Below are 20,346 nucleotides of genomic sequence, written 5' to 3'. Positions count from 1 at the left end.
CTTATACCTCAATTCGACGAGATCTGCACACAAAATCATATTATACCTCTTTATATGCCTCCGCACTCTTCGCATCTTTTACAACCGCTTGATGTTAGGTGTTTTGCTATATTAAAACGTACATACGGTCGCTACGTAAGCGATCTAGCTCGGGCGTTATATAACTATATCGATAAATTCGATTTCCTCGCAGAGTACGCCCGGGCGCGTACGGAGGGAGGCCTTTCAACCTTATATTATTCAAAATAGCTTCGCTGCTACTGGTCTTGTTCCGGTCGACGCAGATCGAGTACTTTCGAAGCTCAATATCTCACTCCGAACGCCATCGCCACCAAATAGTAGGCTAACCACTAGCTATAGCCAATTCAGCCCAAAAACACCTAGAACCATCGTCCAATTACAAAAATCAGCTTCGATATTGAAGGATCTATTAAGATATCGGTCAAACAGCCCTCTGAGCCCATCAAAAACCGTGCTAGATCAGATTATCAAAGGCGCTTGTATATCGCTTCATGGGGCCGCGCTATTAGCGCAGGAAAACAGCGTTCTACACACAGCGAATCAGAAAATACGCCAAAAACGCACACGGTCAAATCGACAGATAGTGCACGAAGGAGGCCTCACAGTCGAAGAGGGCCTACAGCTAGTTCAGCAGCTGAATCAGCCAATTAAAGACACTCTAGTAGTAGTGCAGCCGCAGGGCGATGAGGCTATTCAACCAGCTCAGCCAATCAGAAAAGCTCCACCGAAGTGTAGTGGGTGCGGGCAGGTCGGACATAAGGTTAATTATTGTAAAAACCGCTAGATTAAGGTCAAATTCATGTGTTTTAGTTAAGATATTAATATTCAAAATTTCCTAATGGGGGTGGGTGTTCGGAACGACCGGGTGTTCGGATCGACCGGGAATTACGTTAACTAACACTAAAAAATTCTTCCTGTTTTATTTAACCGGCCCCTTCATAGGATGTCGGGACCTGTCCATAGGCCCACGACAAGCCTTGGCGGCTTGCTCCCTAGCTTTCGCTCTTGTCATAGGTCCTTTTGGCTCTACAGTCCCTCCTATTTTGCTCTTGGTGATACGCATGGCGGAAGTCTTTGCATGGCGAGGTTCAGCTCCGCCGTTAGCTTTGATTCATGACCTGTCGAGCCTTGTGCCGGCCTCTCGCTGAGAGAAGTCGAAGACGGCGGTGCGTGTTGAATTTGTATACTGTCCGTCTCGGGTACAGTGACACTTTGGGAAGCTCTTCCTCCTAAGGGTAAACCCTGCGAAGGAGTTTTAGAGTGAAGAGTTGCCGGTGGGTTTCTCAGTAGAACAGTTGCTTCCCACGTACTCGTGGGGTTACATGCACTCGGCTGCCCAGATTCCGCAACTGCTTGGTACAAGAAGAGGGGCGCTGTCGCTAGAATTCTTGGATCAGTGGGAACCGCATCAGAATAGAGTTAATTGTAGAAGGGTTTGAGAAGACGTGTCATCCGTCAATTCGGGACGGTCAAGTGAAGTCAACCGAGCAGCATCACTGCTCTGGCTTACATCGATCATACTCATGCGCTGGCAGCAATTGACCGCTTGCCAAGCCAAACCTTGCAGGCATTATTGATTCTCGTGCTTCTCAGCAGCTGGGACCGACAATATTGACTTTGATGGCAATGCGGGAGGTTGCCAGAAAGTAATCTTCCATTTTTTCGTACGCTAGGCGATAGTGAAGAAGGATTCTTGCATTGCTTGCGGCGGCGTTTCGGCTGCATCTGCTGATTCTTGTCCTGAAACAGACTCCCCGTTCAGCATAGAAAATAGCCATTTTTACAACCTTCTCGAACCGCACGCAAATGCTTCTGTGGTAACGGTGGCGACCATGAAGGTGTTGACGGTCGTCCTGTTCTGCGATAGCAATGTGAGTACAGGAGGGGTCAGGGCATTCTGATGGCCATGATTCTTGAACAATACGTTCCTCGAGGTGCTTTCTCTGCTCTGTACTTCGGCCAAAAGCTCTCATGGGGGATTCCGATTATCCCACATGTATTCAACACAGTATTCGGCATGGATGGTGTTATGGCGATACACCATCACCTTGTAGTGCTGGCTGGTCATCGAGGGGATGTGGCCTGCGCGATGGTCCTCAAACTCAGGGCTTTCCGGTCGTGGAGGGTGTAGACCCTTTGTGCCGTGATGCTTCTGACAATGCATCGGTCTGGCCTCGTCCGTCCATCTGAGGACGAATTCGTCCTGCCCTTCCGGGATTCTTTGCCAGAATCAGCTTGTTGCCTTTCGGGGTGCGAACAATGAGTCTGATGCCTTCGTTTTCGCCCCGATCCGCGTACGGGACCTCGGACTTGAGGAGAAGACTCGAGGATGAAGACAACTCGGCTTGGGCTTTGGAGTAGAGTGCGCTGGCATTCCTGTGGGCCATCGTCAGGAAGCTATTCGTAAAGAATTGCACGAAATCCAGACCGCAGTATCGGAATTATTCAAGTGTCGGGATGTTTGCGATGACCGGAGTGTAGTTGTACATCGTGAGAACCGCTACTTGGATCCCATACTTAGAATTAAACACTACCATTAGCATACTAAGAGAAGATCTAGGCATGGCCACCCCAAATCCGCCGCCTTAGCCCAGAGAGTGATATCATACATGCTGCTTGCTGAACAAGCTGCACTGGTAATCTGTATTATCCCAGGAACTGACCACGGTGCAATCTCATCTCGACCAGCTGAAGCTGAGACTTTGTCCCTCGATGACATTTCACGGGTATGTCTTGCCCTCTTCGCAAACCTGCTTAAACACCTCCTCTGTGTGCTGCGCCACCTTCTCTGCCGCGCTCTGCCCCCTCGTTCTCTCCATTTTCTCGTTTGGCGGAAACACCTCACCGTCCCAACTCACCCAGTAACACCCACTTCCCTTTGTCCCATCGCTGCCAATTGCGACATCCCCTTCCATGTCCTCTCCCTCAGCTTTCGGAGGATATCTCCCACTCGTCGCCGCAAACAAATGCCTCTCTCCACTCTCCTCAAGGGGAACCAAGAATGGTCTTAACAGCGGCATCAGCACGGCCGACAGCACGCGTCCAGCCGGCAGTTCACGCAACACGCCCGTGGCCACGCCAGAGGGGTACGCGTGGAGGAAGGAGGTATGCGGGTTTTGCTGGGCCGCGCTCTCCAAGAAGAAATTACCCATCAGGCTGGCGTGCCAGCCGCATTTCTTGAGGCTAAAGGTGTGCTTCAGACTGAGGTCCGAGAAGTCGAGCGTACCGGGGCCGCCACCGCGGACGGAAACCATCGGGTCTAGGACAGACACGACGCGGGATAGTCTGGCGTTGCCGTGGACAGAGGATTCTTGCGCGGCTGCGTTCAAGAGGGGAAGCAGGTTGGTGATGAACCGCATCCGCGCGTAATAATGCAGCACGAATTTGCGGTCCAGACCTTCGGCCGTCTCGTCCCGGCCTTTCACCGTCAGGTATCCGGGGGTCATGAAAAGCAGATTCACTTTTTTCTCTCTTGCCGCAATCTCGGCGCAGACGCTGTCGACATTTTTGAGAAGGGATATGTCGGTTTGGAGAAAGGTTGGCTGGGCGGAGGAGTTGATAGATTTCATGGAGGCGATGGCAGCATCAGCGGCGGACTGGCTGCGGCCGATGAGGTAGATCTTGGGGGAGTGGGTGTGACGGGTGAGGGCGAGGGCGGTTGAGAGGGCGATGCCCGAAGTGCCGCCGACTGGGAGGGGATTAGTGAGATGTGAGGCGTTGAAGAGAGGAGATCTTGCAGCAATTGCTTCATTGTAGCGGGTGGCATGTTGGGCAGAATGAACTTACCAAATACCGCGACGAGACCTGAAGTTAGGGATTTGAGAGTCGCATTGTGCGCCTGGACGGCCTGGAGGTTCACCATTGCTGCTTCGACTAAGGTCGACTGGGCTGAATTTCAGATGCGCACAAATGGAATCTAGGGTTCCTTATTGCGATGAATACTCGGTGCGGAAATGGACTGGAAAAGCAGGAGACGGCGTCGGGCAAGACAAACTATCCGCTCGCTAGCGGCACTTGGGGGTGTGAAAGGAGGTGCAGTCGCCTTTGTACAGACGGCTGGCGATTGGTGTACATTGATTAGGGGTCCGGGCCCCGCCATACAGTGATGTTCCACAAGCTTTAACACCGCCTTGCCCCACACCCCATTCATTATATAATATTCTGCCGGTCAGAAACCTCCACAATATTGATGACTATCACGCATATAGCTCGTTACATATACTAATATGGTGTATACTATCCATTTGAGTCAATGATTGCGTCAATTATATTAGACATAATCTCTGAGATATGCTCTAGGTGCTTCATCTACATGTTCTGCATAGCAATCTGCGTAGTACTCACTAGGATTCGCTGCGTCTCATCAGTATAGTCCATATGAATATTAGCGTGGTTTGTAGCTAGATTAAAAAGATAGGCGGTAGAAGATGAATATGGGCGGTGTAGTGGGTGGGTCTTGGTGTTAAAACTTGGGGAACATGACTCGCCATACTGAGTACTCCGCCGACCTTCTAACCCAAAACAGCCAAATCCCGCCTATGCAGCTGCCCAGTGTAAAATGCAGGGATGAGTAGATTCCGTACTGAGTACTTCGCCGACCTTCTTATTTCTTTTTTCATTTATATCATTATCATTTAATTATAGCCCGAAATAGCCGCTGCCCGCCTGTGCAGCTGCCCGGGTTAAATGCAGCAAGGTTAGGCAATGACACTAACCAAAAACGGGTTGTCAAAGAAAAACAGCTTCAGTGAGCAAGGATTGAGAGCGCAGGAAACCTAAAGCCACGCTGTAAGCAACATGCAGCTTTATCTAACAAAGCAAACTCCCCTGTGCTGTCCTCTGCTCCTGGCAGTCGTCAGTGATACCACACCCCGACGACCCACGTTCTACCCTTCCAGCTTCAGTCCTACCTTCTTTACTTGTACAGTCCATACTTTCTGATTGACGCGTATTGGCGATATCGGACAGGTACGCCCGCAAAGATGAGCGCGGCGGGCAAGTTCGGGCCTAACGGCGACCGAGAGCTCGAAAGTGCCGCGGATAGCATCCCCAGCCTAGAGGTGAAGGAAGCAGAGGTCCAGAAGCTGGCCAAACAGTTCACGAGGCAGAGCAATCAATCGATCCCAGCACAGAATCCCTTTGCTGCGGAGCCTGGGTCGACTCTAGACCCCAATGGTGACCACTTCAATGCCCGAGTGTGGTGCAAGGCCATGCTCCGGATGTGCACCGAAGACAGCCAGGCACATTCACCCAGGACCCTGGGAGTGGCCTTCATGAACCTGAATGTGCACGGGTTCGGCTCGGATACCGATTTCCAGAAGAGCGTGGGCAATGTTTGGCTAGAGGCCGTCAGTCTTGTAAGGAGGCTCATAGGTCGACGTCAGCGCAAGATCGATATTCTGCAGAACTTGGATGGATTGGTGGAGGCTGGAGAGATGCTTGTCGTCCTTGGACCACCAGGCTCAGGATGCACGACTTTCTTGAAGACCATCGCTGGAGAGACATACGGCTTTTACGTCGACAAGAACTCAGACCTCAATTACCAAGGTACGCCAGTCGTCCTCCACGAGATGGCTTCCTGCTAATCATCATTAGGTGTGAGCGCAAAGCAAATGGCCAGCGCGTTCAGGGGAGAAGCCATCTATACTGCTGAGGTCGACGTCCATTTCCCCAAGCTCACGGTGGGGGACACCCTCTTCTTCGCTGCCTGGGCCCGAGCACCCCGATACCTTCCCGGAGGAGCAACAGTGAACCAGTACGCCACACATATGCGAGACGTCATCATGGCCATGTTCGGTATCTCCCACACGAAGAATACTATCGTGGGAAACGACTTCATCCGCGGTGTCTCTGGTGGAGAGCGCAAGCGTGTCAGTATTGCCGAAGCCTGTCTAAGCATGGCTCCGCTGCAATGTTGGGATAACTCAACTCGTGGTCTCGACAGTGCTAATGCTATCGAATTCTGCAAGACTCTTCGCATGCAGACGGATATCAATGGCGCTACTGCCTGCGTTTCGCTTTACCAGGCTCCCCAGGCTGCCTACGATCAATTTGATAAAGTCCTGGTTCTGTACGAGGGTCGCCAGATTTTCTTTGGTCGCACAGCCGCGGCGAAGAAGTACTTCGTTGATATGGGTTTCATCTGCCCTGATCGCCAAACAGATGCTGATTTCCTTACCTCCATGACCAGCCCACTCGAACGGGTCGTGCGGCCAGGTTATGAAAGCCACGTTCCTCGGACGCCCGATGAATTCACCGCAAGGTGGAAGGCCTCGGCAGAGCGAGTGCAGCTTCTACGAGACATTGAGCTTTACAACGCAAAGTTCGTTCTCGGTGGTGAATACCTGGATAAGTTCAAGCAATCCCGCAGAGATCAGCAAGCCAAGGTCCAGCGTGTATCGTCACCCTACACTCTTTCATACTTTCAGCAGATTGAGTTATGCTTATGGCGCGGATATAAACGATTGAAAGGCGATCCCAGTGTCACAATCTCTTCGTTAATTGGAAATTCAATCATGGCTCTCGTCATCGCCAGTATCTTTTACAACCTTCAGCCTGACACCAACAGCTTCTTTCAGCGCAGTGCCCTCCTATTTTTTTCTGTTCTTATGAATGCTTTCGGTTGTGGCCTTGAAATGCTCACACTTTATGCTCAACGAGGGATTGTGGAGAAACACTCTCGATATGCCCTTTACCACCCATCTGCTGAAGCATTCGCATCAATGCTGATGGATTTGCCCTACAAGGTCCTTAATGCCATCACTTACAACTTGATTCTCTACTTCATGACAAACCTGAGGCGAGAACCTGGCGCTTTCTTCTTCTTCGTGTTCACTTCCTTCATCCTGACTCTAACCATGTCCATGTTCTTCCGGTCTATTGCATCGCTGACAAGAACTCTTGTTCAAGCCCTGCCATTTGCTGCTATTATGATTCTGTCTCTAAGCATGTACAGTGGTTTTGCCATCCCAAAACAGTACATGTTAGGATGGGCCCGCTGGATTTCCCGTATCAACCCTATCAACTATGGCTTTGAGTCTCTGATGGTCAATGAGTTCCACAATCGCGAGTTCATCTGTGTCAACTACGTCCCGTCAGGTCCTGGCTACGCGGGTCTCAGCTCGAGCAACCATGTTTGCTCCACAGTCGGATCTGTACCAGGGCAGCCCTATGTTAATGGCGACAACTACATTGAGTCATCTTATGGCTATTCCGCCTCGCACAAGTGGAGGAACATCGGCATTATATTTGCCTTCATGTTCATCCTCATGTTGGTTTATCTGGCTGCTACCGAGATAGTCACCGAAAAGAAGTCGAAGGGCGAGATTCTAGTCTTCCGTCGCGGACATAAAGCCCTGAAGAAGGGCAAGTCATTGAAGGATGTCGAAGGCGGTAGTGACCGCAGCGCTGCTGTGGAGAAGAAGACCCAATCAGATAACCTTGCCATCATCGAACGTCAGACTGCTATTGTCCAGTGGAAAGATGTTTGCTATGATATCAAGATTGGAAAAGAGAATCGCAGAATTCTCGATCACATTGATGGGTGGGTCAAGCCGGGTACCTTGACCGCGCTTATGGGCGTCTCTGGTGCCGGAAAAACCACGCTATTGGATGTCCTGGCTACTCGTACCACTATGGGGGTTATCACGGGAGAGATACTTGTTGATGGCAAGCCTCGGGATGAGTCCTTCCAGCGCAAGACCGGCTACGCTCAACAACAAGATTTGCACTTGAACACCTCCACAGTTCGCGAGGCCCTAACCTTCTCTGCCCTTCTACGCCAGCCCGCTCATGTTCCTCGGCAAGAGAAGATTGACTATGTCTCCGAAGTCATCAAACTCCTCGACATGACTGAGTATGCTGATGCCATTATTGGGGTACCTGGGGAAGGCCTCAATGTTGAGCAACGCAAGCGTCTTACCATCGGTGTGGAGCTTGCAGCCAGGCCAGCTCTACTTCTCTTCTTAGATGAACCTACCTCTGGGCTTGATTCTCAGACATCGTGGGCTATCCTCGATCTTCTCGACAAACTGAAGAAGAACGGACAGGCTATTCTGTGCACTATCCATCAACCTTCTGCAATGTTGTTCCAGCGCTTTGATCGTCTCCTATTCCTTCAGGCTGGGGGTCGCACTGTGTACTTTGGTGAAGTTGGTGAAAACTCACACATCCTTATTGACTATTTCGTCCGCAATGGTGGCCCCCCGTGCCCTCCCGACGCTAATCCTGCCGAATGGATGCTCGATGTCATTGGTGCCGCTCCCGGATCCCATACTGAGATCGACTGGTTTGACACATGGCGCAAATCCCCTGAGTATGCTCGTATCCAAGAGCATCTCGCCGAACTGAAACAAGAACGCTCTCAACAAGTTGACCTTACCCGCGCCAACTCGGACCAGAACCACGAGGATAAGGCCAGCTACCGCGAATTCGCCGCTCCCTTCTCTGAACAGGTCCGCGAAGTCCAGCTCCGAGTGTTCCAGCAAATCTGGCGCTCTCCCACATACATCTATTCCAAGGCCTTACTGTGTGTTAGCTCAGCTCTTTTCGTTGGCTTCTCTCTATTTCGTACGCCCAACACGATTCAGGGGCTTCAGAATCAGATGTTTGCTATCTTTATGTTGTTAACTCTGTTTGGTCAACTCATTCAGCAAATCATGCCACATTTTGTTGCTCAGCGCAATTTGTACGAGGCTCGCGAACGTCCATCCAAAGCTTACACTTGGAAAGCTTTCATCATATCTAACATTATTGTTGAACTTCCTTGGAACTCGCTCATGTCTGTCCTGATGTTCCTGTGCTGGTACTACCCAGTGGGCTTGTACCGCAATGCTGAGCCTACTGACGCTGTCGCGCTCCGCGGCGCGCAAATGTGGCTCTTCATCTGGGCCTTCCTCCTCTTCTCATCCACCTTTGCACACTTTATGATCGCAGCTTTTGAGAGTGCTGAGAATGCTGGTAATACGGGCAACTTGCTCTTCATGCTCTGCCTGCTGTTCTGCGGTGTTCTGGCTACACCCAACCAGTTTCCGGGGTTCTGGATCTTCCTGTACCGGGTTTCGCCATTCACGTACCTTGTCAGCGGTATGCTCGCTGTCGGCATCTCCAACACAAAAGTCTCATGCGCGACAAATGAATACCTGCACTTTGACCCGCTCAATGGTACCTGCGGCGACTACATGACAACATACCAATCCACCATGGGAGGCTATATTCAAGATGAACGCGCGACCTCAGATTGCAGCTACTGCCCCATTAGCGACACGAACGTGTACCTTGCTTCTGTCTCATCCCATTACTCAGACGTGTGGCGAAACTTTGGCATTATGTGGGTCTACATCGTCTTCAATATATTTGCGGCGTGTGCGCTGTACTGGTGGGTGCGTGTCCCAAAGGTTAAGGCCCCCAAGAGCAACGTCTGAGATCGCAACTGATATCATCACGCGCTTGCTTCGAATTGGTTTTGTGATCGCTAGCCGCAGGATTTCATTATACAAGAATGCTTCTACACCATGTATCTAGGGTCCCTCTTATTTTCTCACTTTCGTTAACATTTCCTGGCTTGAGCATCACTTGCTAGCTCACGTCAGTTTGAACTTATTCTTACTAATTGTATCAAATAACAATCCCTTCTCAGTTACTCACTCGACCGCCTTCCGCTTATTCTGGTATAGCTTCATTTAGTATAGATTTGTAACAAGGGTTACTGAGTAAACCAACTCTGGACCACCACCTCCAGCTCCGACTCCGATGAGATCTAATTCAAGGTGGAAGAAGAGAAGTAATTTTCTATGGAAGTCCACACCCATTAAGCACGGTGACCTAGTGGCGATGTACCAGGTATTCTGTGCTTAAGCAGCATGGATAGATAACTACGGAGATCGAATGGAACTTAGCTATCTTGTTTGAAGAGTTGCTTACTTTGCCTCTAGTACTCTTCAGAGAACCGTCTTTGAGATTAATCTGCCACCTTCCCTGGCTGTTGATCCTGCCGGTGGGGGCAAACCTATCCCTGCGTGTGAATCTCTGACTTTTTCCCGCTTCCTTACCCTGTCTCCGCTCCCTCCTTTAGCCCTTCGCCGCACGCACCACTTTGTGGCGACGCACTATATTTTCTTATCACATTGACTGCAAACTTTCTCGAATGTACTCTGCCATACTGGCTTTCGAGCTCTGTCACAAGAAATAGCACGTCACTCCTTCGAAGGAAGCATCCAAGAACAAGTTGGCCAAGGCCAAGACCAAGCCTAAGAAGGTGATCCAGGTCCAGCCTTGAGCAGAAGGTGCACTCCTGGCTTCACCTCGCGTTGAAAGATGGAAACAAGGTTCCTATGCTCTCCAAGGTAGATGCGCCATGCTAACATGATGCTCATAATTCCGGTACAATGACTGCGCTGTGGCTGCCAAACTAGAAATCCTTCTTAGAACAGGAAGTGGCGATTCCAGGACCTGACAAGACTCATCAAGAGCCAGAAGGGCTCGATGGAGGTTGAATTGCAGGCAGAGCAAGGCTTGGGACGAGAAGCCCAAGAGCAGGCAGACTTGCCGAAGATCAAGGATAAGCCCACCGACGAGGACCAGATGGAGCTGAAGATGGCTTCCGAAGACAATCGCATGTGGCAACCGATCGACTTCATGAAGATGAATACCCCGTTATCCCTGAAAGAGTATTGAGCAGTTTCATCGAGTCGAAATAATTGTGACGTTGTCAGGTTTGAAACTTTGGTCTTCACTTGAAGAACTTGGGCTTGTGATATTAATCTGCTACGCGAGGTTTCCGAGGTGCAATAATACTCTAGTCATTCTCCGTCACTACCTCCTAGGATTTCTAGTAATATTCGTATATGTTTTTTCGGGTCTGTCTAGAGACTTTTCTTGAAAACAAAGAGGGGATCCTGCATCCAAAGGCATTCTAGAGTACCACATCTCACAGAGAGACCGCTGCCTCATTTTCTGGGATAAAACAGTAGGAGTTGTTGCCGGTCACATCTGTTCACACGACACCTCAGTCAACCTCCAAAACTCAAGCCTGATAGTTCATCGCCATCAACGAGTTCCTCTACGCTCTATTTTTTCCACGCACCTTTGTTCTTCCGAACTTTCATTTACTCTTTACAACATACATCATCCTCTGCCGCACCTTTCGGATACTCTAAGAACCCAGCAAACGATAGTAACCAGGTATGTGATACGCTTGATGCAGCGTTACTTCGCCTTTTCCGTGAAAGAAGTCATATTGTTCTTAACTGGAGAGACATCAGCCTGTCAGGGGCCTGTCTCCGTTGTCTCCTACCCTCTGGCGCGCTTTTGCATGGACTTCTCCTGTCTTCACTTTACATATCTCCGGCACAATACCCTCTACAGCCTGCAGCTCAAACGAGCTCCCTAGCTCCGATCAGCTCTTTCCCAAACTCCTTGCACGTTATACCTGGTGCGAATTCTATGCTGACCGTACTTCGCTAACATGTCTCTTACTTATATTAGAAATCCCCTCAGCATGCCTAGCCGTGTTGCCAAAGGAAAGGGCCAGCCGAAAAAGGCTGTGCCCAAGGCCCAAGCCAGCCCACATGATACGAACCTCATGCTCCTGTGGGCATGCCTTCGCAATAATGGTGGAGGATCGGTAAGCGCCCCCCTTCCTCCTGGTGCTAAGCCGCAAATGCTCTGTTACGGGAACACGTGCCCTCTTGCATCAGGAATCTAATCTGGGGCTGCAACTTCCACTAACAAACCTCCAGGTCAACTGGGAAGAGGTGTCCTCTTCGCTTGGCATCACTCCCGTTGCGGCCAAGACCCGCTATCATCGTCTCAAACAGCGCATGGAGAGCATGATGCAGCCTGCACAGGCAAGCAAGAAGGACGAGAGCCCGGAGCTTAAGCCCGAGCCTGAGTCTGACTGCTGAGCCGGTGGATGAGCCGGATCAACAGTAGTTCCCGGATAAAGCAAAGGGTTTTTAACAGCCGTTCTGACGGGAGGTTGCAGGCATGAAGTAAGGGGAAGAGAGAAAACCTATGTTTCGGGGGTTGCACTTATATTATTTCATTCGGTTTGACGAAGAGGGCTCCACTCGGAGCCGGGAACCCATATAATACGCAGACGCTCATGCAAAGGGAAAGCAATGCAAATGAAATTCTCCTCTCCTCAATAATTAATTTGGATGCAGTAGAACACCGCTATCACGCATGCTTCCAAGGAGAGCACCCAGAAGTACGGAGTATAGCAACAGAGACAGTAAAATCAAATGGGGCGATCGCCCAGTGGCCCATGCAGCTTGAGAGCGCCGTGTTTCAGGACAAAAAAACCAACGAACTGGTGTGCGACATGCACGTCCCTAATTGGGACGAGCGCCCACGACATTGCCTATCGTAGTGCGTGCCCCGTGGCTGCACCCCGCATAGTGTCTCACCGTTCGTAAGCTGCACGTCCTGTCTGGCGTAACTACGGAAGAGTTACGGAGTAGTTCACGCACGTTGAGGTTAACTAACCCAAGTTACCTTGATGCGGTGGCCATCCTTAGCTAAGCTCCGTGTCAAGCGTACGACGATCGTGCCGGGGACCCATCCCCATCGGCATCGATCGATCGAGTATACAGTAGCACGAGATTCGAGATTCAGTGGAGCGAGTAGCGAGTCCTTAGTTTCCTTTAAATCTATGAAAGAGACTAAATCCGACGGATGTATTCCAGACACCAGTGCGGAGTACTAGAGTATGTAATCCATCCTCCGCCCACCATGCTCATCGAGAATGGCTAGTGTCAACGGTCAACGGAGTATAGGGCGTTGACAGCTGGACTCAACCCAGAAAATAAGGGGCGATTGATCTACGTCAGGCGTCCATGCCCCCTCCCGTTGGACCTCGCTTCTCCGCGCTAGGCGCAAGTTGGTCCCATGGTTGAGAACGGATCAATTGACGGATTTAAATTTTGGCTAGTGTTTCGAGGCAGCAGAAGCCCCTGGCTGGAGTCCTCCGGACGATGCGGTGTGGTGGAAGGCGGCAAATAGCGACGACAAAAAGGCGGAGAGGGCAACTCCATCGGGGAACCGCGGCCGGTGGAGATCCCAGCTCGTGCGCCTCCCCAACGAGCAGGATATTTCCAAAGATGGCCGTCATTTCCCGAAGGCCCAAATTTGAATTCACTTTTTCCTTTGTTTCTGCGGTTCCCCCTGACGCGCCCGAGCCTATGGAGCGCCCCATTTTGGCGCGCCAGGTGTCCAGACAGTCGGGTCGTCCAGGAAGCCACAATTGGCACTTGGTTCGCAGGCTCGTCCCACTAAGAAGGCGATGGCCCCATGGCTCTGCTTGTCGATCACCTCGTCACACCAATCGCTGCGTCGGCGGAAATTGGGAGCTCCATCGGAATGCCACCCGCTCGCCCACTGGCCTCGAGCCTTCCTCCCACTTGGCTTTGTGCTCGGCATTTGGTCCTCATTTGCAGGATCGCTTTTGAGAGATCCCGGATGAGCTCGTCTGCGAAAACGGAGCGGAATGCGGGCATCACCCGGACGAAAATAGCCTCCGAATGGATCAGTCGCGGGTCGCAGCGGCTGGAGACCTTGACCGGTTATTTTCCCGCTTCTCGTTGGCCATGTTAATGGGGAAAACGTCCTGTCATGTGGAACCCTAAAGGTGCCTCGTTGGGGCCGAAGACCAGCTTACAGCCTATAATGCAGTCTGGACGTTGACTCCGGAGAACGGTGCTGTTAGCTGCATACGCCGACCCCATTCGGGGGCTCAGCTGTCGAAACGTCGAAAGAGAAGGGGTAAAAGAAGAAAAAATGGAGAAAGAACGAAGAACGATGATCCCTCCTGTTGATCGGTGAAGACTCGTGTTTTTGGAGATCGGGTCACGCGTCGCAGCCCTCGAGTGCTTTTGAGTTTACTCAAGCCAGCCTAGAACGACAAACAGCCGTTCGTGTGTCAGAATCTCCGGGAGATGGAGCACTCTTAATTTCTTAGCGTTCGAACCGTCACGCCGCATCGGCCTGGCCCCATCTGTGCCCTCGGCGACGGATCATGGAGAAACCGGGTCATTCCCCCCTGATCCAGGCACTCCAAAGAGTGCTGGATCTGCACGCCGGCCACTTGACAAGGTCAGTGTCCGGTCTCTCGTTGCCGATAGCCCACGGCGTGTGCGTCGACTTTCCTGGTCCCTTTCTTTTCCTCTCCTTCTCTACCATAACTTCCTGGGATGTCCCATGAACCGTATGTCGGTTCCTCCATTCCAAGCTTCCATACTGCCATGACTCCTCCTGTTTGACTCTTCACGACGGCCGTTGGTCTAGTCGCTCCACTTTCAATTTGTTTAGCTTGAGACTTTTCATTTCGACGTCACCTCGGAGCCGTCTCACGCGCCCCCCGAGTCTCCCAGGCGTGGGCACACAACACAACCTTGCGCATCGGATTAATTGCGATTTAATTTCAATATGGTGGCACTGAAAAGGCTGTTTCAACCTGAGCGCACGCCATCGCGGCCATTCACCAGCCCTAGGTCAAGTGGCGCGGAGTCGGACGAACCGTATTTTGGTACTGTTGAGTCTCCCACTCGAACTAAGCTTCGGTCTGGCTTTTTATCTGCCGGTCCTCCATCGCCGGCACTTCAGTCGCCCGGCCTTCACGCCTTCCAGGCTCATGATGTGGCACATCACTTCGATCAGATCGAGAAACAGTTTGAAGATCTACACCAGAGTCTAGGTCAACGGCCGTTGTCGTCTCAGTCGCAGTTGCCGTCGCCCGTACCAGGCCGTCTTGTCCCAAAAGATCCCAATGCTCGGCACATCGATTTAATGGACGCGGTTGCTTCCTCCGAGCAATTCCAAGAACCCAGCACGGAGGTCGCGTCGCCTCCCACTAGTCCATATAACGAAGATGTAGCCGAACGGAACATGACCAGATTTCTTCGCATCCAGTATCGGAGTGGGCTGGCCGGCTCCCGGATATTGTCTGCACTATACCAAGAGGATGTGGCGGACAGGAACATTGCGAAGTACGGGAGTACATCGCGCTCACTTTCGTCAATGAGCTCTCGCTCGTCCCCTCCCGCGCCTGGAAGAGTGCGCAACCTCAGCCCAAATGGGCAAAGAAAGCGCAATCCCAGGAAACCCCAGTGGACTTCGGATGGTGATTTGCGTAATCGCTCTGCCTCTCGGGATACCGCCTCGGGCACTTGGTCGAGAATTTCACAGACTAGCAGCCTGCTTCGTCAACAAAGATCAGCGCCGAATATGCATCCAGATGATGATACAGAAGAGGCACCAGCTCCCGTGATTCGGCGGCTGGGCGTTCCGCCAGTCTATAAACAGGGCAAGCGATGGAGCCACACGCCACTGCCAGACAGCCCAACGCTACCCCCACCATCAAGTGATGGCGGCGGCGGCAGTGACAATCGTGGAGAAAGCACCGCAGTGCCCCGACCTCCCCTCACGACTTCCCGGAGCTCATCACTAACTGCGAGATCATTATCTCCCCCTCCTTCCTCAGGGTCAACCTCCCGGAAAAACGTGCGAGATCTATCTATTAATACGGAGCTAGCCGCTCACGGCCGGCCAAAGATTGCGCACCGCGCTATTCAACCCCCAACACCCTCCGACTTTGGGACGAAGCGGGCACCCAGCATTGCAGAGGTCATGCACAGTCCTTTGCCTGCGCCTAGTCCTCCACGGCCCTCCCCTCGGTTCAAGGTCTCGGAGATGATGGATTTGTTCAACAAAGCATATATGTCCTCACAGGCCCTGAGCCCCCACCCTACCTATGAGAGTCTTCAAGATGCCATTGTTCGGGAAATCAACTCCCACGAGGCTTTTAAGAAAGTTCCTGTTCCTGCTGCTGGACCACCATTTACTCCTTCGCCGACCCGGGAGACCTTCGAACATCGTCCCAGGTCTGCACAGCCAGGATTGAGCCGCAGTGCCTCTGCCGGATCAATCTCCAAAATCATAAGGAAGAGCTCATTCAAGAAACACAAGCGAAATGCCGGATCCCAACAGAGCATCTCCACAATTACCCCTACAAAGGGATATGACCGCATTTTCCGCAAAACCTCTCCCTCCACTTCTCGCCGACGGCACACTGATGCCCCAGCCCCATCTCCGGGTCTCCTCGCCGACATCAAGCAGTCACAGGAAACAGCCTCGCCGGTGCAGCTGACATACATGGACGTGCTATACCGCGCCGGCAACGACACGTGTGCTACCTCCAGCTCCAAGAACCCGCATGCATCGTGGAAGCGCGGACGCTCGGACTCGACGTCTAATCTGTCTGCCATGGCCCGCGCCAACTCGGACAGGCCCCGTACCCCAGGCCCCGTGGGTGCTGTGTATTGCATGCAAGCACACTCCACGTCGTCCAGGGATAGCCAGAGCAGTATCTCTCACGAGGACAGCGACGACGACATCATCCACCTCCCGAGTGTCGGCGCTCCGCCCCCGCGGGTGCAGATCGAGGGAGTCGACGAAAACAACGTCCGCTACGTGATTGATTCTGCAACCGCTGCCGATGCGCAGAAACTGATGAGCTGGCCGCAGCGCTCGCGCCGCACGAACCCCCCCGCGCCCACTTCAGCACCGTGTGAGGACAGCTTGTCTCCGCTGTCCCGCACACAAATGCAGCTCCGCGGTGCCCGGTCTGTCGAGACTTGCTAGGTCGCTTGCAATTCGTTTACTGCTGCTACTCCCCATACCCTGGGAAGATATTGCACTCTTCCCGCATGATAATGATTCTTCCATGATACCTGCCACACCGAAAAGCCGTCTGCCCCTTCAGTGTCTGTCGTTCCTGTGGCGATTCTGAAAATCCTTGACTTGAGGCATCTGGTCTCAACCCCAACATTCCTTTCTCTTTCCTCTATTTCCATATCTCATCAAACATAGCTGTTAACCTCTAGCCTCTGCTCGGGCCTCACTCCTTCTCGCTGTCTTACTCTATCATTTCCTTGTCCGTCATACTCTAGCCCGACAATGATTCACCTTAGTCCATCACTCCGTTATTTACTGTTTCTCTTTTATCTCCTGCCATATTGACCGCCGAAATATCTTCTTTTACTTTTTGATTCTGTCTTGTCTAAATACTCCGATATTCTTGGAGATGCATCTTTGGGAGGCGTTCCTGTTTTCGAACTTTCACATCGTGTACTATATAACCTAAAGGGACTGACTACCAGCCTTTTCTCCCGTCGATGGCAATCTAGGATGATTTTGCCTTAGAAAAATGTATCTGGGGTCTTTCAACCTATGGTCTGGAACTTTGTACCGTCCACGATGTAATATCTAGTAGTATTACTTTGCTGTTTGTGATTTGGTCATGGTATCTCCGCATGTACAGTCTCCAATCCGCAGAAAAGGTAATACCTACAAGCTCTATAAAGCCTCGCGACGCAAGCAGTTCTACATTGAAAATGTGTCTTGATTCCAGATTGGAAACATTTGCAAGAAAATTAGGAAAGGCCACTCGACCAGTTCCGTCCTGAAGCTCTAAATACGAAGGGTATCAAGCTACATGCCGTGAATGTGGTAGGGTTGGGGCATGGCACAACCTCGCTGGTCTCAGAGAGCATTTCTTAAAAAGTAAAGGGGCTAGAAACCCATCAAAGAAGCGGACATGGAAAGAAATCGCAGCAAGTTCGAGATTCTATGGGACCCTCTAGAGAAAGAGTAGAGGTGCCGTGCCAGCGGCGATGTTGTGAGTAGCCGTAGGCTCACGCACCACCTTGGAATCTGCCGCGGACCTGGAGTCTCCACCGGAGGCTGCGACTTACACTTTCGCAGTTAGAAAATGAAATCAATGAGACTAAGTCTTGGTCTATATGGATTCTGTAATCAGGAGACTGTGTCTAGGCCGGGGGATTAGGGTTCCCTTGTGGTTCCATACGTAGTCATCACCATTTAGTTACCCAAGCGTCTCATAACATTGGGCAAATCCACTGAGTAGATCCTGCTCAGATAGTTGACGACTGCCACTTCATTGAGCTGGCTTACACCGAGACTGCAGATGCTATCAAGATTTTAAAATTGAATTCTTTTGCAAATAGGAAAAGCATCATTCGTTTTGTCTCATAGGCTCATTTCCACTAAAATGGCACAACCCCTCTTTAACCCTAAAATGCATAAACATACGGGAATGGTATCAATTGAAGATCCCAGCCACCCTTAGTAGGAGCGGCCGAACATGCACCACTTCTCAGCAAAGCGGTCGCACTTGGGGTTAATGCACTTCGTAACACCGGGCTCGATGCCCTCCGGCTGCTCGAAGGGAATGCACAGTGACTTCGCGCCCATACTGGGCGCCCTAGCATCCTGCACAACTCCGGTGTTCTCCTCTGCTTTGCGGGCACTCATCTCCTTGATTTGCGTTTCACATGCAGGGAGTAGGCAGAATGGCGACAGAGCGAGGTCCTTGTTATCAAGGGCGGGGCTGAACTCGTCCCAGTTTGTGATCATCTTACGGTGGGACTTGAATACCTCATCCGCGCGGTTGTAGAGGTCCTGGTGAATGGTGTCCAAGAGGACCGGGACAGCGGTGGCCAGTTCAGATATCGGGATTGTTGATTTACCGTCTTTACCGGGCACGTCACGACGGGCGGTAGTAACGAAGTGGCCAGCGGACTCGCCAGGGCCGAACTCCAGACGGAGGGGAACACCGCGCAGCTCCCACTGGTTGAACTTCCAACCGGGCGAGTAGCCCTCGCGCTTGTCACTCTCGACACGGACGCCAGCGGCATCGAGAACGGCGACAAGGCCGTCCACCTCAGCATAGAGCTTTTCACGGTCCTCATCGGTACTCTTAGCGGTGATACCAACAGGGACAATAATGACCTGGATCTCAGCCACACGAGGAGGAAGGACCAGACCCTTGTTATCACTGTGAACCATGACCATGACACCCAGTGAACGGGTCGACAGGCCCCAAGAGTTTTGCCAGACGTGCAGAGGGGCCTTCTGCTCCTTCTCCTCGGCAGTCTTTGCGGAGGGGTCCTCAACGGTGATGTTGAACATCTTGCTGAAGTTCTGTCCCAGGCCGTGGGAGGTACCACCCTGGATACCACGGCCGGTGGCGGCGATGTAACCCTCGACTGTGGTGGTGTAGAGACCACCAGCAAACCTCTCCTTCTCGGTCTTCTGGCCCTTGACCACCGGAACAGCGAGGAGCTCCGAGTAGATATCGGCGTACCAGTCAAGAATCTGAAGTACCTCCTCTCGCGCGGCATTCTCGGTCAGATGGGCGGTGTGGCCCTCCTGCCACAGGAACTCACGGGTTCTGAGCTTTATTTCGAGTCAGTAAAGATGTTAGCCATGAGGAGGAAGGACTAAAACTCACGAATGGGACGGCATGGGAGAATTCCCAGCTATAAGAGGAAATGGTTAGTCGATTCAAGTAATGAGATGAATGTTGCTTTAAGCATACCGAACGACAGAATTCCACTGGTTCAATTTCAGGGGGAGATCGCGGTGGCTGCGAATCCACTTGGAGTAGTATGGGTACATAACGGTCTCCGAGGTGGGACGGATAGCAATCTTCTTCTCGAGAGGGGTTGATCCGCTAGAATAATGAAGTTAGAAATCTGGAGGATCGCCCGCAATTTGACCGGGGGGGTTCATACGCATGAGTCACCCAGGCGACCTCAGCAGCGAAGCCCTCAATGTGATCCTTCTCACGCTGCAACACATCCTCGCTGACAAACAGAGGGAAAGAGCAGTTCTTCACGCCCAGCTTCTTGATCTTTTTGTTGAAAAAGTTTTGGATTTCTTCCCAGATGAAGTACGAAGCGGGCTGAGACACATAAGCGATAGTCCCAAAAATCGAAGTAAGAGCACAATGGTATTACCTTCAAGATGAAGCAGCCTGACACATCATAGTAGTCCAGCATATCACCTGAGAGCCCGTTAGCAAGCAAGTTACCAAGTCCGGCGCCTTTTTTACCTTTGGTGAGAATTTGCTGGTACCAGTCCGAGAAGTTTTCCTCCTTGGACACATCAATACCGATGAGAGCAGCACCCTCCACCTTCTTCTTGGGAGCCTTCTTGGCCTCAGTCTTTCCAGAGCCACTGTGCTTCGCAGCCTTCTCAGCCTTGGCCGCAGCCAGCTTTGCGGCCTTTTCGGCCTTCTTCGCGGCGTTCTTCGACTCGCCCGCTTGGTTATCAGCGGGGGTTTGAGTGCGCTCGGGCAGGGTTGTAGGGGCGGCAGCGCCCGGGGCGGCCGTGTCGCTGGGATTTTGGCTAGCCATGGTGGTGAGGAAGGAGCGCCTGGCAATCAAAAAGAAAGTAAGCCAAACTCGAGAGCAGAATGGAAGGGGGAGTAAAGCGAAGTATGACTCGAATAAAAAGTGGGATGTT

General features: G+C 51.8%; 7 protein-coding genes across 7 annotated transcripts; 4 read left to right on the top strand and 3 right to left on the bottom strand.

The window, feature by feature from the left end:
* Positions 1 to 2,123: 2,123 nt before the first annotated feature.
* On the bottom strand, positions 2,124 to 2,408 carry N7482_006722 (FAD dependent oxidoreductase; the record flags this gene model as incomplete). Its single annotated transcript, XM_056688847.1, has 1 exon — positions 2,124 to 2,408. The coding sequence occupies one exon, from the start codon at positions 2,406 to 2,408 to the stop codon at positions 2,124 to 2,126; it is 285 nt and encodes a 94-aa protein (XP_056541276.1).
* A 333-nt stretch (positions 2,409 to 2,741) lies between these two features.
* On the bottom strand, positions 2,742 to 3,883 carry N7482_006721 (uncharacterized protein; the record flags this gene model as incomplete). The annotated part of the gene is made up of 2 exons (XM_056688846.1): positions 2,742 to 3,709; positions 3,808 to 3,883. The coding sequence occupies 2 exons, from the start codon at positions 3,881 to 3,883 to the stop codon at positions 2,742 to 2,744; spliced, it is 1,044 nt and encodes a 347-aa protein (XP_056541275.1).
* Positions 3,884 to 5,003: 1,120 nt separating this feature from the next.
* N7482_006720 (uncharacterized protein) lies at positions 5,004 to 9,443 on the top strand (the record flags this gene model as incomplete). Its single annotated transcript, XM_056688845.1, has 2 exons — positions 5,004 to 5,568; positions 5,617 to 9,443. The coding sequence occupies 2 exons, from the start codon at positions 5,004 to 5,006 to the stop codon at positions 9,441 to 9,443; spliced, it is 4,392 nt and encodes a 1,463-aa protein (XP_056541274.1).
* Positions 9,444 to 10,335: 892 nt separating this feature from the next.
* Positions 10,336 to 10,695, top strand: N7482_006719 (uncharacterized protein; the record flags this gene model as incomplete). The annotated part of the gene is made up of 2 exons (XM_056688844.1): positions 10,336 to 10,346; positions 10,452 to 10,695. 2 exons carry the CDS (start codon positions 10,336 to 10,338, stop codon positions 10,693 to 10,695), a joined length of 255 nt encoding a protein of 84 aa, XP_056541273.1.
* Positions 10,696 to 11,518: 823 nt separating this feature from the next.
* Positions 11,519 to 11,924, top strand: N7482_006718 (uncharacterized protein; the record flags this gene model as incomplete). Its single annotated transcript, XM_056688843.1, has 2 exons — positions 11,519 to 11,644; positions 11,760 to 11,924. 2 exons carry the CDS (start codon positions 11,519 to 11,521, stop codon positions 11,922 to 11,924), a joined length of 291 nt encoding a protein of 96 aa, XP_056541272.1.
* Positions 11,925 to 14,445: 2,521 nt separating this feature from the next.
* N7482_006717 (uncharacterized protein) lies at positions 14,446 to 16,659 on the top strand (the record flags this gene model as incomplete). Its single annotated transcript, XM_056688842.1, has 1 exon — positions 14,446 to 16,659. The coding sequence occupies one exon, from the start codon at positions 14,446 to 14,448 to the stop codon at positions 16,657 to 16,659; it is 2,214 nt and encodes a 737-aa protein (XP_056541271.1).
* Positions 16,660 to 18,162: 1,503 nt separating this feature from the next.
* On the bottom strand, positions 18,163 to 20,237 carry N7482_006716 (proline--tRNA ligase; the record flags this gene model as incomplete). The annotated part of the gene is made up of 6 exons (XM_056688841.1): positions 18,163 to 19,275; positions 19,331 to 19,358; positions 19,418 to 19,552; positions 19,614 to 19,783; positions 19,839 to 19,885; positions 19,934 to 20,237. The coding sequence occupies 6 exons, from the start codon at positions 20,235 to 20,237 to the stop codon at positions 18,163 to 18,165; spliced, it is 1,797 nt and encodes a 598-aa protein (XP_056541270.1).
* Between the last annotated feature and the right edge of the window lie 109 nt (positions 20,238 to 20,346).

This window comes from Penicillium canariense (genome assembly GCF_028826845.1).
Source record: "Penicillium canariense strain IBT 26290 chromosome Unknown utg000004l_segment0_segment0, whole genome shotgun sequence".
Classification (NCBI taxonomy): domain Eukaryota; kingdom Fungi; phylum Ascomycota; class Eurotiomycetes; order Eurotiales; family Aspergillaceae; genus Penicillium; species Penicillium canariense.
Note: the sequence above shows the minus strand (reverse complement) of the source record. Positions and strands in the feature narration are given on the sequence as shown.